General features: G+C 37.9%; 1 protein-coding gene across 8 annotated transcripts in view; it reads right to left on the bottom strand.

Moving 5' to 3' along the window:
- Positions 1-20,127, bottom strand: part of LOC145986627 (uncharacterized) — a 219,896-nt gene that overhangs the window by 43,460 nt on the left and 156,309 nt on the right. For all 8 annotated transcript variants that reach the window (XM_083120861.1, XM_083120860.1, XM_083120863.1 and 5 more), the window contains 4 exons: positions 18,669-18,899; positions 9,423-9,502; positions 6,145-6,648; positions 173-344 (listed from right to left, as the gene is read on the bottom strand). In XM_083120861.1, coding sequence (XP_082976987.1) covers positions 173-344; positions 6,145-6,648; positions 9,423-9,502; positions 18,669-18,899 — 987 coding nt within the window. The remainder of the gene's footprint in view (positions 1-172; positions 345-6,144; positions 6,649-9,422; positions 9,503-18,668; positions 18,900-20,127) is intronic.

Genomic DNA, 20,127 nt, shown 5'->3' with positions numbered 1-20,127 from the left:
GCATGGTAATTTCTACTATACAAGAAATTTGAATAATTGTATAGAACTAATAATTTCAGTGATAATTATCTAAAGATTATACTGTCTTTGGTTTAAAATATTACAAAATTGCTTATTATTGTATTGGACTTTTGAAAATCAGTCGGTTAGTGAACACTGGTGTAATACTTACAGTTCCTTGAGATTTTGATCACACAACACATGCCAGTTATTTTGCTGAAATATCTGAAAGCGAATGCACTGATAGGTGGAGTCCAGATATAATCCTGCATCGCCTGCAATTTCAAAGCCATAATCATCATCCAAAACTCCAGTGTGGTTTGAACTTGAGTCAGGAGACAACTCTGTAAAAAAATAATCATTTTATAACAAAAAAGACAGAGTATGTATAACTTCACACAGATTATTCCAACATTGTTGTCATGTAGAGGTTATGTAACATATCAAGTAGCATTATATTTCTAGAGGTTCCATGCTCCCTCTCTTCAAACCTTTACTTGAAACTCTGGATATAATGTAAAATGTAGCAATCCGATGTAATGAAGAGAAAGTGTTCTTGTCTATTCAATTATTAATTGAAGCCCACAAATCAATGGAATTTATGTGATCTTATGGTATCTTTTACAGGTTTCTCTCCTTAGTTGTTTCTTGGATACTGAAAGTTAAAATATATCGTTTGTTGACTTTTCATTGTTGAATTCCCTTAGTCATATGGAAATAATGATAGATATGATTTATAACACAATAAGATAATATTCTGATTTAGCTTTTAGATTTAGTAATTTCTAAATTATTATTATTAGGTAGTGAATGGGCTTATTAACTAGAACAGATATGTATATTGGCTAGTCAAGATTACATATAAGACGAGTTAACAACCACGTGCATCGCCAAAAATTTTGTTGTTGTGGGATGGGTGGGTCAGAACATTGATGAGACCTGAACAGTAGAAGTAATAACAATTGTCATTATCTACAAGCTGCAAAACCCCGCCTGTACAAGGGGGGGGAGGGGGGCAGAGACAAGTAAGGCTTTAGGGGACCCTCAGCCATTGAGGGTTCTCATATGTAAAAAATAAACGCAGTTACTCAGGAGTACAGAAACGAATAATAATTATATACAGGTAAAGTTAAAGTTCCCTGTGCATATAGCACCATACCATGAAGGCACATTTAGGGTATGTGGGGGTAGGGCCCCACATATTTTCGATTTCTGTAATCTTGGAGGTGATGTGATCAGAACCATGCTGCGGCTGTCTTTACCTGCCCCCTCCCCCCAGGGACTATTTGATTTGAGGCTGGCTGGGCCCTAGAGCCGCTTTATGTGGGGACAAAGCGGGAAAAATTCCGACCTTCAATCACCCACTCAAGGTATCCAGTGCGGCAATCAGACTAGAATCAAATCAGGCTAGAATTTCACGAGAAATGCAGTGGTGAAGGTTTCTTCAACCTATCTTTAATCAGGTAAAAGTTACAACTGCATGATTGTAACAAATGTATCATTTTCCAGGTGTGAGAAAACAGTGTTGAATTCAATATGGCAGCCTACAATATGGCAGACGTTCGCTTGCAACACACCAATGTGGTTCCCCCTAAGCTTAAACTGTTTCTATCAAGACCATTTGTACCCCAACCTAACTCCTTTACTTTTTTATAGGGGGTGTTAAGGGACTTTTGAATCACCCTCTAGGCCAGGTTCTTCAACTCGTCAGACAGTGCGGGCCACATTAATAATTTTTCAATGACGCTCGCAGGCCACGAAGCTATACTGCGATATTGAGAACTGTAAGATGCTGCCATCTGCAATTTACTTAATCCGTTTCTTGATGTTCGGTACTTAATTTTTCAAATGGAGACGGGCCACGGCAAAGGACTCTGCTGGCCATCTGTGTGTTGAAGATCCCTGTTCTAGACCCTTATATGTGACTTTGTCAACATGAGATCAAAAATTACACACATACATCATTATTTATATATATACACACAGGGAGATTGGTAATTGGACCTATTCCTGGAAAGGGGTAATACTAGAGCACATTTGCAACAAATTTGACCCTATGCACCAGGGGTCGGAAATCAATGGGTTTCGAGTTATTGCAGTTTGTAGATTTTCGTGACACATTCCGACTTGCGACCAAAAAACTACTAATTGTGAAAAAACTACTACACCCTGGGCACTCAATCAACATGTTGCTAAAAGCTGACGAATGAGTGACTACTGCGAAAAAAATTCATGCCCAAAATGCCCATACCCACAGAAAGAAACAGTCATTGGAGCACACGTCATGAAGAAATTTGGAAATTATCGTTTAAATGGAAGAGGATTACTCAAAAAAATGGTAACACACTTAGCGGAAAAATTACAGATTTTTCCCCCAACCCGTGTGCCAGTTGACAACATTTGTATATTTTTGGAGAGCTTATGAAACGAAGAAGTTTTATCCGTAATTTTTACGCTAAGTGTGTTACCATATATATATATATATATATATATATATATATATATATATATATATATATATAATGTGCATGCGTGTGTGTAAAGGTAGGTTGGTAATATTTTGCGAGGGGGTCCAAGATTTGAAAAATCCGGCACTGGTTATTATCATGCATATGATTCTTATTACATAATAACTATTATATACTTATAAAAATAAGCCAATTTTATTTCAAATTTATTATTATTATATCTTTGATGATGCTTTTCTATTCAATCCAGGAGACGAGTGAATATCAAACACAACTGGTTGTTTTAGCATGATGAATCCTCAGTCGTCATTGTAGGTTTCCATGACCAAGTTAAGCTACTCATTCATCGCTCCCCAATTTTCTCACGAATGGTGGGTGGCCACTGGTCCCATACACTAACTGAAATCTCAGGAGAAAAGTTATAATGCTTTCCCCACAGGAGACTTGAACCATCGTGCACCCTGTATCCCAAGCCCAAAGCCTGATGCCTTAAACCACATGTCCATGGTGCGAGACTTTCATACAGTTAGTGTACTGAAATGAATAATTATTCTATTTTGTTATTAACTTTTACACACCTCATTCAAGAAAAAGCTTTAAAATTTAGGGAGAAATTTTAGTCATAGTGTTTGTGTGATGTCTCACACATATATATTTTGCAAATTGTCAAATTTAGCTCTTCCCCTATTGCAAAAAGTAGCTCTGATACCGTTGTTAACGTTACAGTTATTTACTTTTAAAAGTAGTTAGTTACAGTTAGAATTCTTAAATAAAAAGTAACTGTTACTTGTAACTACTTACTTCGAAACACTGGTTGTTTAACAGTCAGTGCAAAAATAGTAAGTGCTGATGAAATATGTTTTGTATAACTGTATGGTTTGACAGTTGTGAAGAAGTGGGTTTCCGAATTCCAACTGTAAACAGCTACGTACTAGCATGTGTGTGAGACTCAAACTTGTTTGTAGGATTGCTTCAAAAGTCCACTTGAAAAAAGGAGATGCAGCAATTAAATTCTTGCATCCACTTGGTCCATCAAATTCCTACAACTGGCCACAAAGTGTCCTGTGTCCAGTGGACATTAACAACACAAATGGAAGGACATATACACAGTGCGGCAATTTGAAATCGAGACTGATTTTTTTCTTGGTAGGTGGTGCCACTGTGCAAGCATTCTGTGGTGCGAACAAGTAACGGGTATCTCACGAACAAGCGACACAGAGCTCGTTGACCTTGAGCAACATTGCCTCTTGTGGCATTGTTGAATGTGGGCTGGGCACGTGTTGTGAAGGTGCATCGTGATTTCAACATAGAACAAAGAGCAAACATCAACTTTGTGCATTCTTGGGTAAAACTGCTGCGGAAACGTTTCACATGTTCGAACAAGTCTATAGGGACAATTGTTTATCCTGTACACATGTATTTGAATGGCTCAGGCATTTCAGTGAAGGACGGGCCACAATTGGTTGAGAAAGTGAGGACAATCATTATTGAAGACTAAAATTTCAGACAGACTGTTACCGCTGCATTTTATCTTGAGGTACTGAAACGTTTGATGCAGGAATGACACGTGTGAAGCCCAAGTATTGAGATGATGGCAGCTGGCGTCTGCTTCATGACAGTGCCCCAAGTCGCAAGACTGTGATTGCAAAGAACATTTTGGCCCTAAATCGACTGTGTGATGTTGCACCCTGCCTACTCACCAGATCTGGCTCCATGTGATTATTTTTTATTTCCTAAACCAAAATCTGCACTGAAAGGTTCCTACTTTTATGATGTACCAACAATCAAGAAGGATACGATATGGATTTTAAAAAGGGTTACATAAAACTAATTCCAGCAATCCTTCCATGTACTGGCAGGCATTGCGCTACAATGTGTGGATGCAGGAGGGTCCTACTTTGAATGATCAAAGGTAAGTAACTTTCTATGAAGACTTGTTTATTTTTTTAGAGCACCAGACTCGATTTAAAATTGCTGCACTGTGTATACTTAGTGATAAATCAAATACTTTAGTATGTTCGAAATGGTCAAAATATCCATCTAAAATGTAAACGGCACAATTTATAGTACATGAAATTTTGACTATGCATCGAGTACAATAGAGTAAGTATTATTAGGTACTATCTTCATGGACGTAACTTGGGCACTATCTTTGGGTTGAGAGAATCAAAAAGTTTTCCATCCCATAAAAATAGTGTCCAGGATTATTTGTTAATACATTTGAAAAATCACAATTATTACTCTTTATTTGTTTGTTCCTCAAGTGTCAGGAGGTTCACAAAATATATTTCACTCGTAAATTTTAATTAACCTATAAATTTGGGAGTGGGCAAATGCTTCCTTTAATTAGGCCCCACCAGGTTACGCCTATGCTTACTACCTTCGCACACAGTGAACAGAAATTTTGAATATTATACCTTAAAACATATTGTAATTCAGGCTTTGTGTTAAATACATAAGCATTTTTAATAAGATTAACTTATAATGTCATTAGATGCAAACATCTTTTTTATCACTCTGTCTCTGAAGCGCCCATCCTAATATTTTCATCAGGCATTAGTACACATTCTGAGCTACCTACATATAAAATTGGGGGAATTGAAGGAGGGGGGCATTGCATGTAATTCACTGTTGAAGTTAGTCATTTATTTTTGTAAAAAAAAAAAAAAGATAAAACTGTACATAAAATACATAGTTATTGATACACCCGTCTGAAACCTTATTTAAATGGAAGCTTACACTATTCTGAACAAAAGAAAACGAACTTAAAGGTTCTACGGCAAATCTGCGGGAATATACGATCATTTATAACAGAAATGCAGGGGGTGCTCGTTGCTATGTGCAGTACATATGTGCAGTCGTCTGTGCATTCATTACGTCATCTGGGAGGAATTGGTGCTGGTCACATTCAGCTGTTAACATGTCGTGAAAATCGGAACAAGCAGGTTGTTGATTTTGTAGCGTTCGATTTATTTTTATTGTATTTTTGTACTTGTAGACTGCAATCATGTCTAATTGTGCTGTAGCAAGCTATGAAAACTATAACCAGAAAACTAAAGGAACTGACATAAAATTTCATAGATTTCCAGCAGATAATTGCGTAAGTAAACAGTGGATTCATGTTTGTAGACGAAATGTAAGAAATGAAAGTGTACAATGCCAATCATTGTGAAGAAGACTATGTGTGACATCTGTATTTGCCACCAAAGAACGTGCTGAAGCCAACTGCAGTGCCAGCGCTAAAATTACAGCCAATTACTTCAGTACCAAATAATCGAGGAAATGGTGTAGTTCTTCTAAACCTTTAACTTCACAACATTCGCTTGTAGGATGTGCTGATAAGGTTTGCAGAGGTGTACGCTATGAAAGACATGCAATAAGGATACTTTCCCTCTCTGAAGCTCGCATAAAAATGATAGCAGCTGTTTGCTTCGGCCAAGCCCCGAGAATAACCGAAGGGGACCCAAGCATATAAGTATACCGATTCATCAAAATCGGGGATGGTGGGTGATAGTGACATGGCCTGGATGAATTGACATGGAATGACCCAATAGCAAGATCTCTGATTTTTTGTAACTTGAAATGAGTGATGCCAAATCCCAGAGGGGTTGGTGGATATGTTCGACACACCCCTACCAATGCCCATGTTAATAACATGGACTTGTAAGTATTTTACCTGGTTCCTGCTTCACATGGACCATGCTGTTCATCATGTTGGGGTTCATAGGTCCATGAGAGGCATCAGAGAGCTTCCTCTTCTTATTCCCACTCTGAAGCGACGTATAAAGCGTGGTTATTGCTGCTTGCGAAGGCTGCTGCATGTTGTGTCCAGGCAACCCCAACGAGGCTAATGTTGGTCCACTGGTGGGAGGCAGGGCTCCGTTCTGAGTAGCCACGACTATCTGGGTGGGGATGGATATTTGAGCAGGCGGCTGGGGTGGGCCGGGGTTTGTGAGTGGGGTGAGTTGAGTATGATTTGGAAGTGGGGACAAATGGTGTTGCGTGTTCGCCATTTGCTGGTGAGGGGTGAGATGCCCCTGACCTGGACTATTCAATGGCTGGATGGAATCAGAGGAAAGGTGCTTCAAGTTGGGGGGAGCTGGATACATAGCTGTGAGTTTGTAATTTTCATGAGGTTGAAGTAAAATTTCTTGCAGATTTGTTGTTAAGCCCTTTTGTTCTACAAAAAAATAAAAACAACAAAAACATTATACAATTGGTATAAATATTGCTACGTTTTTTGTGTCAATAAATGCAGTTGTTGCCAGCATTTTCATTATTATAAATTATAAAAGATTAATCTTTTTCTCTTTTTTTATTGTCATGAATAAGTATAATAGTTAATAGTGGATAAATAATGTACAAATTAATCAAATGAAAACACTAGGGATTTATTGTATGACATAGGGGAGGGTGGGGCAAGTGAGACAGGTTGGGCAAGTGCGTCCACCCTAGCTGAATTGTAGACCATGACAGGAAATTACCCCTGCGAGGCTAGTTGGTGTCATGGAAGCTGGAGAGGCTGTTTGTGAAGCAGTTGTACGCTCACTTGAAAATTGAGGATTTTACAAGTATGTATTAATTTTCGGTGTTATATTTATAAAGATGATGGTTTAAAGAACTCTGCATTGCATATCGTCAATAAATTTTAACACTTTTAATGTATTTATTGCATAATAATTTTCTTTACGAACCTCATGCTGACATACGGTTAATGTAGCATTATTAATCTCGCATGCAGGGGTCAAGTAAATAAAACATCTGAGGTAGGGCAAGAGTGTCCACCTAGAAGCTTAGACGGTCACACTTGTTCCATTTTAATTGATTCACTAGTAGGTTATTTTACGTTGCTTTACTACAGTTAGGTTAATCTCGACAACAATGCTCCTATGTGTATTGAAAACTTATGATTAAAAAAATGTTACGTAAAACTTATATCTCTCCCTGTGCCATCATTTCAGACATGTTTCAAGTCTATGTTCGAAAGGAGTGGATGGTAGTCTATTGTTCAGAAAAGCAAAAGTGAAATACAGTATACCCCAGACAACTGTCATCTCAAGAATAATCTAGGCAAGGAAGGTACAAAATATGGGAAGGTTTAATCCCACATTCGTCCTCCTCCGTGGTCGTGCAGTCTAAGGTGCTGTGCTTTGGACTCCGACTGCAGGACGACATGTGTTAGAGTCCACCTGGGTTCAGTCTCTGGGCTCTCAGCCTGTGTATAAGACCGGTAGCAACCCACCATTGTGAGGAAACTTGGGAGCTACGAGTGAGTAGCGTAACCCGGTCTCGGAAATCTCCTATAATGGCTGGGGTTCAACGTGCTGACCCCATGTCACCCCATTACCGGTTGAAGATCTCCACACCTCTAGGTAGGATTGTGGGAGGGAGACTGGCAGTCCAGAGATCGGAATAGGCCATGCAAGGGCTGTCGAGCCATGGGTTATTATTACTAATCCCACATTCACAGAAAACAAGGAGAGGGATCATTGATGACCAGAACATTCCTGAAAAAATTGTGGATGCTGTTGTAGACAGAACAGTGTGACTTCTTGTACAGAAAGATATGTCGACACATCACTAGAGGAGTGGATTCAGAGTGTGCATTGTAAGCAATGGGTGCATGATGAATGTGCCGATAATGAACCGATGAAATCATCTTCCTGTATGGATTATCTGACAGTTATATTTCCATTAATCTGGACACATGATTTAAGTGATTTAGAACATTTGGCTCGTGAAAGTTATTTGCCAAGTTTCAGTGTTCAATTTCTGTATCTGGCTGGCCTTATTTGCCCCACCCAGTGGGGTAAGTGCATCCCAATGTAGACTGGATTTATTTCAATTTTTTATCAGGTAAGTTAATTATTTTTTTGTGTTAGAACTAGATAAAAATGTTCATAATTGTTCTACGTGTAGCATCGTTAAAGTTGGTTTCTTCTCAAATAAATAATGTGCACACTATGACCTTTCTTTTCTTAAGGGGTCTCACTTGCCCCAATCTCCCCTAAATGAAGAAGTATGAATGTATCTTTTCATGAAACCCATGCAGAACACCTCGCATTGCCCTAGTTGAGTACATATGTTACATCATAACAATTCCTTTGACACAGCTTTGCATATTCTGTTCAGACTTTCATGCAAATTTTTCATAAAACTAAATATGTAACTATTTGTTCAGGATGAATACATAAAATTTCTGCATCAAAAAGGAAATAAATAAACACATTCATTCATGAGAATCGTCAGAAATATTCATAATAAGGGTTATGTCATTCAGGTTAAATTATTTCCACATTGATTAATTGTTTTATGTTACCCCCCTTACTACTGGAACAACGAGGATGAATGATAAAGTAATGGAATATAGGAAGGAACAACAACAAATAATAATAACCATGATTTATACAAGACTTCTCCTTTAGGCCCCTAGCATTGCAGCATGATACAAAGGTAATCTTCTGCCACAGAGACAGGCTAAGATGAGATCAATTTAATTTAATTCCTATTGTTACAATGAAAACCTCACCAATTAAAGGTAAAACATATTGCTTCAATTTCATGTGAATGGACTGGCTCTTGTTATAAATATTTCTGATAATAGTTATCAAGTAATTAGTATTTCTTTTCAGCCAGACTGGTGGCACAACAAGTATTCTTTTGTTAACAAGGAAATAAATAATTCCAATGAGTATTTTTTTTTAATTATCTTGAATATCTTCAGAACTTCATAGTGTCATTATCAGGAAGCAGAATAAAATACAAATATTTTGGGATTATTTATTTTCTTGTTAATCACACTGGCAACATATGATTTAAAATATACATTTTGCATAAACTAACACTTTCGTAGGCCTTGTAATGAATACTTCATGCCTATTAGTGAAAAGTGTATCAGAAAATTTAGATAGGTAAATATGCAGAAAAGAAGTAAGAACAATTACAACTACTTACGAGGTGAGTGAGACCCTGGATCAGGGGGTGAGTAGGGAGGCTCAGACCCCGAATCAGGAGGACTTTCTGGAAGATTTGGTCTGAAAGAAGAAATCACAGTCTATCAGGTTAGGTATACCAGCACCATCTACAAGAAATTACATGTAAGAATCTATATATTACCAAATTACGATACAAATTACAAAGACAGTATCAGAAGAATGCTGAGGAGTGATCAGGAATCCTCTCAGCTTGCTCTGCACCCTAAATCTTTACAGTGATAATAATGGCAACAAGTACCATTACTCAATGTAAGTTCAAGGTATGTTGCCAGTTTATATATTAAATTAGACATAACAAGCTGTCAGTAAAGATGTAAATTAACCCGAAGCCACTATCTAACCCTAGAAGTGTGTTTCTACTTAAGTGGCAGTAGGTCTCAGAGTTTGTTTCATTTTTATTTCAGCAATTCAGATTCCTAAAGCATCTAACCTATGCAAGAGAAACTTTGATAAAACACGTTACAAATACACAGAAATGGGTTGTTCAAGTTTGTGATGAGGCTAATGCCATGGAGTTAGTTTGAAGGGTGCATATTTGGATTCTGTCAAAATTAAATTTCCTTTGATCATCATTGCTCCAGTTTTACCTTCATAAGCATTTTAACAGATTCTTCTCTACATGTGCTCCATGCCATATTTTCAAACTGAACAATACAAGAAAAATAGCTGGTTAGCAGGTTGTGATGTTACAGAGAGGTTGTTCTGTTGCCTTGTCTATTGTTTGGTGTTGATAGAACAAGTGTGTGGACTAAGGATGAATTTAGCAATTTAAACGTACTATCGGTTTCTATTTCAATACATGAAAAATCTCTCTGTCATATTAGAGCAAGTTTAGAGCTTTCGACATTTGGGCGAACAAGAATAGATCTTCAGATAAATCAACAAATGAAAATATCTGTAAAGCTTCATAATGAGGTCGTAACAAAGAACAGGGAAGTTTTGAAGATTTTATGAAGACGTCCACATCACACATCAAATCTGGTGATTTTTAAACTTTTATTATCCATATTTCATTACTTTATACTTTATGCAATATTTAATAATGTTAATGTGCAAATCGTCTACTACTGAATACGTATAATGCTTTCCCCCATTCCATAATATATATGTTTTTAAAAAATTGTGTACAGCATGCCCTTTATGAAAATCCAGGATATGCTACTGGGCGTATGCGTACCCAACAGACAGTCATTCCTTTCCTTGCAATTTACCTGTGCGCCTTCACAACTTTTCCCGCCACGACTCATCGAAACAGCATGTGGCATCTACAAAAGGCTGTTGGCTGAATGGACAAACTGATGCCCCTAAAATATAATTAGACCAGTGGTCGAAGTAAACGGGGGGGATGCGAGGAGTAGGGGTGGTATCCCCCAGCTAGCAAAATTTTCCCACAGGAGCATTCCGCCAACTAATGTCAACATTCGACCAAACGTCCCCCAGCTTCCACTTCAAGCGCTGATTAGTCCCAAAAAAACCTCACTGAGAGGAATAAATGCCCTTCCCTCATCTTTCAGACCTTCGGAGTAGGTCCTGTGAACCCATGGAATAAGAGTAAGCAGTGTAAAGTGTGCTAAACAGGTAATGACATGAGTGTAAATGTAAGTAAAGATTATGTGTCATAGTATCCACATGACCGCAGTACGAGGTTCGGAAGTAACAGATGATATGGATATCGAAGATGCGGTCCCTAGCGTTGAAAATGATAATTAAATCTTAAACTTGTAACCATGGAAACTATCTTAGAAACAGCAAAATAAAGTTCGCTAGGTTGGAAACAAAGTGTGATTATTGTTAACAATATATTGGAAACAAGAATCTCCAACTGGCAAGTGATTTCATACAGAAAAATATAATATTAAATTCGACGAGTCCCATTTTCTTCTATTTATTTTCAAAAGCATGTGAGAATAGAAGGAACACGGTGTTGTTAATTGCAAAAGTAAGAAATAAATCAAAGCTAACGTAATTTTAAGAGACTTAAAGGGGCAAATAAGCCATTGAATAGAATGAAAATCCAGATATTAATTTTAATGGTGGAATCTTGCATTGCATTACCATTATTTGAAGTAGTACCGAAACCGTGTTAAACCATTCAAAATCGAAACTGAGACTTGCTCCGAAAGAGTACCAATTGTTCATTAGGTTGTAAAGTATCTGAAAATTTCGCCAAGGTCAAAATTGCTTTACTATGGAATATATCAAGGGTGTGTTGCTAGACTAGCATTTCTTTGTCACCTGAGGCAGAACCTTCCACCAGCAACAGATAAAATCATAGGAGGATCTAGAATTTGTTTCTGGATGGGGACACAAAATATGCTGAAAGTTCACAACACATAGCATTGGAAATATACTGTGCATATTTTTCTAGGTATTAAAAAGTCTAATATATATTTTTTTTGGTACCACCGGAAACATTTTGTGAACAACAATAAATATTGAAAAACTGCTTTCGCAGATATATAGGTATGACAGGGTCTCGTGAAATTAGTGGACACAATACGTTCAAGTACGTAAGGAAGTACGATTTTCAACACAAACTAATTTTCTTAATGGAAACCCCCATTTTATTTTCAGCTCATTTGAAAGTACGGAAAAAATCATTAAGAATGGCGTTTGTTACATTGTAATACGAGTAGTATAAAATAGGATATTACTGGAACACAAAAGTATGACCCCCCCTCAGATTGGTTTGGCTACACTTAAAACTATGTCAAGATGCTTATATAAGCTTATTGCCTACACTGTGCTACTCTGTCGAATACAAGAATTTAGTAAAATAGCCCTCGGGGATTTCCCGTGAAAAGTATGATCCCCCTCAGATTGATTTGGCTACACGTACAAAAGCTGCATCTGTCAGATTGTTGTCCATAGGATCATAAAAAATATGGCCCTCTTGGCATTGTTTTGGCTACACTTAAAACTAAGCCAAGATGCTCATATGAGCTTATTGCCTTTAGTGTAACACTCTGTAAAGTATAATCTTATTAGCTACATCTACACCCACACCCACACCCACCCACACCTACACCCACCACACCCACACATATTTACTTCCGGTCTACTTGACAGACACCTGTGGGTTTTTTTTCCAGTTTTTTTAAGTATATAGTTTTTGATTTGAGCCCCAAAAAATTATATATAAATACCAAAACCAAAAATAGTAACAGACTAAGTATACACACTAAGTATACAAAGCACACTGTTGAACCCAACTGATATTTTGTATTAAGTATATAGTCTTTGATTTGAGCCCAAAGAAATTATATATAAATACCAAAACCAAAAATGCCAAAGCAGAAATATTGTAATCAATGCGATAAGAATATATCTAGCCCTAATTGGGCTAAGCACCAACGTAATTGTGATCCTGAGAAACGCAAAATGCCCACTAAAATATGCCCAAAATGCCATAGAAAATTTAGCATGGCATACTTCAATAGGCATATAGGCACTTGTTCCGCACAACTATCTACATTGTCCCTACAGCCATCTACATCTTCATCTGGTCTAAAAAGAAAGCTTGTTACATCTGATAATACTAGACCAGCAAAGCAGCCATGCAAAGCACCCATTGATAGTAGTTTTAATGGATGGAGTCTTTGTGGATCTCCACACAGGCTCTATGTTAATATTTCTGAATTCAGACCTCTACAAGGTTCTACATATCTGTCTTTACCTGACAATATCAAAAACAAAAAAACCGTGGTTAACGTAGAAAATACCGACCAGAAATGCTTTTTGTGGTGTATTTTGGCTGCTTTGTTTCCAGTTTTAAATAATCCACAGCGAATAAGTCATTATAAACATCACGAACATGATTTTGATGATGCTATGGATGGCTTAGAATATCCAATGTTTGTCCAGAATATCGATAAATTTGAAAAAGAGGCCAGAGATAGCAATGGCCATGGGCGTCTGGAAGGGGGGGCAAGGGGGGCCGTGGCCCCCCCCTGGAAAATGAAAGTCAACCAAATATTATATATTTGTCACATATAATTTCATTTCAGCCACAATTATATGTCTTAATTATTGCATGAATATGATAAATTCAAATTTAAGCCATTTTTTTGAGGGAACAACACTATTATTGGGGGAAATTTACCTTGGTTGCCCCCCCCCTGGAAAAAAATACCATTCTTGCCCCTCCCTGGAAAAAATCCTGCGGACGTCCATGGCAATGGCCGACCATTATCTATTAATGTGTTTTCTGCTGCTCATGGCGATTGCTTGATAGAACCTCTTAGAATCAGCAAACTTGATGATGACTCTGCTGTCCCGATCGATCTGCTCTTAATTGATAGAGACGGTACATACCATTACACTTTGATATGCAATCTTCAGGCTTTAGTCAGAAAACAACTAGGCAAATCCAATAAAATATACAAGTTGTGTCGAAGATGTTTGACTGTATTTGATGGTCAAAAAATAGTAAATGGTGTTTATGAAGAGAATACCAAAATTGATAAAAACAAGTTGGCTGAACATATAAAATACTGTGGCAACCATAAACCTGTTCATATGGCTATGCCTAAACCAAACAAAAAAGCCAAATTCAAAAAATTCGAAGCCTTGTTGCGGCACCCAGCATATATAGTCTGTGATTTTGAATCAAATCTCAAACCGCTTGCATTCTGCAGCCCAAATCCCGAAGAGTCTTCAAGTACACCGTATCAGCTACATGAACCTTCTAGTGTTTGTTATGTGGTTGTACAAGATGGTGTTATTAGTAAAGCACACTTATACATGGGGCAAGATGCTATCAAAAAGTTTGCACGTAAAATAGAAAATGAGTGCCGTCACATAGCCTATGATATATTATTAAAAATCAATACCTATGCTGCATTTAACATAGGATCAGAATGAAGATTTCAACAGTGCACAAATAACAAGGTGCATCACCATTGTCATACAAACAGCAAATATGAAAAGGCTCTGTGTAGTAGTTGTAATATTAAGATCCGGAGACCAAAATTTGTATCTGATCAGATACGAGGGGTTTGACAAGCAGGATTTAGATATTTTAGCAGAAAATGACGAAAAATATATTGCTATTAGCAAGATAATCAATGTTAATGGCAGGCCTATACACTTAAGATTTCTAGATTCATACAGATTTCGGTCGGCTAGCTTGGCTACTCTGGCTGGCCAATTATCTGATGCCCAATTCAAAATCACATGTGACATGTTTACAAATTTGGACCTGAAATTGATTAGGCGTAAGGGTGTATACCCATACGACTATGTTACCGATTTTTGCAAATTTGACGAGTGTGCTCTGCCACCACAACAAGAGTTCTACAGCAAACTCAGAGCATCAGGAACTAGTGATGATGATTATTGCCATGCCCAGTTGATGTGGACCAACTTAAAATGCCAGACACTTGGTGATTATCATAAGAGATACTTGATACTTGATGTGACGCTCTTAGCCGATGTACTTGAAGCATTTAGAACATCATCGATGCAAAATTATGAGCTGGACCCGGTCCATTTTTACAGTGCTCCAGGCCTAGCATGGTCTGCCATGTTTCTGAAGACTAAAATGGAATTGGATCTGATCCAGGACCAGGACATGTATCTTTTCATCGAACATTGTATACGAGGGCGCATGGTACAATGTTCTCAAAGATATGTTAGAGCCAACAACAAGTGTGTTCCCGATTATGATTCTGCGCGACCATCAAACTATATACTTTATGTGGATGTCAACAGCCTGTATGGTTATGACACGATGAAAAAACTGCCATATGCAGGGCTTGAGTGGGTCGAAGATTTCAACATTAAGGATCTTCAAGACTGATGACAGTGACTATGGCCTGTTCTTAGAGGTTGATCTGGCAATTCCTGATAATTTGCACAGCCAGTTTTCTGATCTGCCGCCAATTGCTGAGTTCCAGTGTCCACCTGGCTCTAAACAGAAGAAGCTGATGATGACTCTAGAGCCAAAACAGGGTTATGGTATATACTACAAGAACCTCCAGTTTCTGATGCATCATGGTGTTTAAGTGACCAAGGTTGGCAAAGTCTTGAGGTTCAAGCACTCAAGGTGGTTGAAGCAATACATTGGTACAAACACTGAGGTTCGAACACGTGCGGTAACCCAATTTGATAAGACCTTGTTCAAATTGATGGTCAATTCGGTGCATGGTAAGACCATAGAAAAGTCAGAAAACATACTGATGTCAAATTGGTTACTGACCCCAGCCAGAGCAAAAAATTGGTAGCAAAGCCCAACTTCAATTACAGAAGAATTTATGACGATAATCTGGCGCTTTTTAACATGAATAAAACAAAGATCAAGTTTGATAAGCCTATTTATGTAGGGGCTGTAATATTAGAATTGGCCAAATTACACATGCTGGAGCTTTATTACGATGTGCTGAAGCCTTTTTATGGTGATCGTGTAAGACTGATGTATATGGATACGGATAGCTTTATCCTTGATATTCAGACAGAAGATGTCTATCAAGATATAGCAGACCCTGCATTGTTTGACTATTTCGATACTAGCGAATTGCCTGGCCATCTGAATATTCAACCCCACAACAAAAAGGTGCCTGGTAAGTTAAAAGACGAGACACTTGGCGATGTTATTGTAGGATTTGCTGGGTTAAGAGCCAAGATGTACAGCTTTGAAACATCCAGTGGTGCTGTCACCAAAAAAGCCAAGGGCATTGGTAGAGTAACTGTAGACAAAGAGCTCAAATTTGAAGATTACGAAAATTGTCTCAAATCATGTAGTACAATCAGAACATCAGAATGTAGAATCCAGAGTGTGGATCACTTGTTGACTACAAATATTGTAAGAAAAGTGGCTCTGGACCCACATGACGATAAGAGATGCGTTTTATCATGTGGTATACATACTCTACCATGGGGTCATTGTGACTTGATAAGTGGCAATCAATGCCCAATCACAGAGCATGGTTTGCAATAAATAAACATGCCGATGAACTTATTTGGGTTCAAAAACATCGGTTCTCCGATTTCCATCCCTTGAATCGTTTTACAAGATAGTCTCTTAATTTCAGATCGTCAACGATTGGTCGTTTCATGGTTGTTTATATACGTCTCTACGTCTAGAAAATCAACGATATATATATCGTCAAGTAGTTCTCAAGTATAATTGAAACCTGAAGTTGACGCTTGGAATAAACATTCTCACAAGTTGATTCGTGTATGTCGTAACCTACATATCCCCCTTTTGACGCCATTCGGGTATCTTAACAAACATGTTACTCTTCTGCATACTATGCGTTGTGCTTAGGAAAGTTGTTATGTTCCAACAACTGCGGGTTACAATAAAATGTGCAGTTTGTACAAACGTAAGCTCTGACAAATTATCTGAAAGCTTCTGGTACATCTTTCTGAGTTAACAAATAATTGTTAATTAAAAATTATAAATTTTAAACATTTCGCCATCAGTTACATACATGAATATTAGTACGTTAACATCTTTCTAATTTTTAGTTGGTGTTCATTTATTTACGTCAAATCTTTAAGTTTTCAACTTTTAAACTCTGCAACTTACACATTTTTTCCTTCAAATTGATTTATGAAATTTATAAAAAAAAGCAATGGCGTAACAAAGTGCACTAATTAACAAGATGTTTGTGATAGTGTACGTACGTCAGAACTGTTGCTGAGAAAATAGTATTTTCAGACTCTGAAAAGGCTGGGATGATACTTATCTGTGGCGAGTGTAGGAAAAATGCAGCACATGCGTGCAGGCTGTATGCGCGACGGCATTTGCGCTCGGCTCTGCCGACAGGCATAGTGAAGGATGCACCTTCACGCTCAACTTTAGGTTACAATTACTTGAGAACTACTACTTGACGTATTACAATGTAACAAACGCCATTGTTAATGATTTTTTCCGTACTTTCAAATGAGCTGAAAATAAAATGGGGTTTCCATTAAAAGAAAACTAACTTTGTGCTGAAAATCGTACTTCCTTACGTAGTTGAACGTATTGTGTCCACTAATTTCATGAGCCCTTCTTACACCTATATATCTGCGAAAGCAGTTTTTCAATATTTATTGTTGTTCACAAAATATTTCCGGTGGTACTTTTAGGTGCGCCATCCGGTACATACTTCATAATATTCACATCAAAATAATTATAGGGTTCGTTATAAACACAGTTTGTGGTCAGATAAACTAACGGAACTGGACCTTCAAAGTAGCCACAGAAGTCGGTTCAAGGTTCAGATAAAGTTTATCCCACATCTAAGGTGGCTGCAGAGTAGGATTGAAACGTTCTGTAGTTCTCCGTGAAGGAGTAATGGTAAGGTTTTACTGTGAAAGAAAAAAACGGGCACGTAACAATTTATCATATTGTATTGGAACTTTGCTTAATGCAAGAACACATTGTTAAAAAAAATGTACAATCAAGACTAACATTTAGAAACCAAAGAAATTGCTGGGTTTATATTACTGTATTCGTTCACCGGGACCATTTCGTAATTTTAGGCTGCCAAAAAAAGACACGCTTTGGTTTTGGAACTTAGAGAACTGTAAAAAGCACCAGGAAGACGCATGCTCTTTAATTTCCGCATATTTGTAATGGGAAAGGAAAAAAAAACATCTCACGTGCCTATGAAAACAAAATTTGTAAACTTTCGCTTTCATAATAGCATTCCTACAGTTTTCGCCTGAACAGTGCCGCATTTTTTCTCATTAACATTCAAACATGGCCTCTTTTCTTTAAAGAACAAGTTTTTGTTTCGCGTTCTTCTCCACGCGAAGGGAACGAGAAACGAAATTATTTTCCCCGATTTTCCATTTCCCGGCGCAATTTGAGGCGAGCCGCACGCCGTAATTTCGCCTGCAATTAGTCTGTCTGCATGACACGCTCAGCTTCCTAGCCCTCGGTTCACCGCACACCCATTACCTTCGAATCGATATTTTCCTTGGATCAGTTTCCCACAATTCCTAGCGACAAACTACATGTGTGCACCACGCTCATGTCTAACGGCGCAGTGAAAATAAGAATTTGTTCTTATTCTCTTTCCGTTTAGCGATTCAAGCTAGAAAGTGAACAGTTATATCATTGTTTCCTCACTATTCTTTGGCAAACTTATACATACATTCAGAGGCAGCGATTAGGGGGCGGTTATTACATGGATTTAGGTTTCGTGGCTATATTCATTAGGTATTTCAGGCTAGCATCTCAGGCGTAAAGAAGTCCAAAGCATGTACTCACGTGTTGGTGGTGAAGGTGCCATCCGCATTGCTAGCCCCTTTGTAGGGCTGGTTGGCGCTGGTGATGACCACGTGGCTGTGGACGCTGGTTGGTTGCTGCGAGCTGACCGGAAGTGGCGGAATCCTCGGGGGTCCTCCCTTGTTCACGTGACTGGGGCTGACGGTGGAGTCGGGAGCAGACACCGGCGTACCCCTCGGCCCTTCACTCTCTGCTAGGGCCTCTGTGAAGTATCTGGAATGCAAGAGGTAACGGTTAAATTAAAAGTTTAAAAGTACACACGTGTAGAACTAACGACCAGTTAACATTTCGTTAGTAGATATTTTACAATGGAAGGGAGTGTATTACTAATTTTAATGGACGGTTAAATTACAGGCTGGCTTATAAACCAGAAGTTAAACAGTCGTTAGCAGATAATCTCCATCATTTTCATTAATCGATATTGTCTCGATTAGCCTTGAAGTAGAATCGGAAATTTTCAGGAGTTGTAGGTTGGAAGATCTTACGAAATTTCAAAAATGACATTTTCAAGGTATTTTTTAATTAAGGACTTACAAGGTTAATTCAACGTACCTTTACGTGTATTTGAGTAACTAACGCCATAATACAATAGTTTAATTCTTCAGAATATGCCAGGTCTCTTAATAATAACTGTGGATACATAACTGAAAGTTTGCGCGCCAGCGAGAATTTCTAGAAAAATAATGTACCATAATACAGTTTATTTAATTTTAATTGATTGATTGATTTTTACTTCGCTTTTCTGTCACTTTTGGCTAATCGTGAAGATGAGTGATGGTATGATGAAATTGATGAAGCGACACTCACAAATAATGCACATGCCCAGGTTAGAATTCGAACCCGGGACCCCTCCCATCGTAGCGCACTGTGATCAGTGGCGTGCCCAAGGGGAGGTTGGTGGGGTCATAACCCCCCCCCCTTTGCCCCAGTATTCCTAAAAAAAAAAAAGAACTCCAAATACAAGAAAACATGACGCAAGGAGGACTGACTGCTAAGAAAATATACATGTAACCCCTCCCTTTCAAAAATCCTGGGCACGCCATTGGCTGTGATAAGTACTCTGCATACAGTTAATTTGGTTATAATACATCTAAACATATGATAAAGTGAAGTTTTATTTTCGCTTATAAAAAATAATGCGAAACTTTAACACAGTTTTAATTTTTATGTCTTTCACATTTTTCATTCGGAATTAACTTTTTTGTATTGATAACGTGGAAGGAAAATACAGGTCAAAATTTTGAAGGCATCAGCTTACAATTTGGTATTTATATATGTTTACTTTTCGAAAAATGTAATAAACTGCTCACAAAAAGTTTTGCATCACCCAAGAAATGATAGAAAGAACAATCGCAACATGTCCCACTGGGCCAGCTGTGAGAAAGCACACTGTGCTGTGCAAGATACCCATTCAACCCCGTATAACTCGCTCTTCAGACGA

This window comes from Lepisma saccharinum, chromosome 4 (assembly GCF_977018435.1).
Source record: "Lepisma saccharinum chromosome 4, izLepSacc3.1, whole genome shotgun sequence".
Lineage (NCBI taxonomy): Eukaryota > Metazoa > Arthropoda > Insecta > Zygentoma > Lepismatidae > Lepisma > Lepisma saccharinum.
The sequence above is the reverse complement of the archived record's forward strand: the minus strand, read 5'-3'. Positions and strand labels throughout refer to the sequence as shown.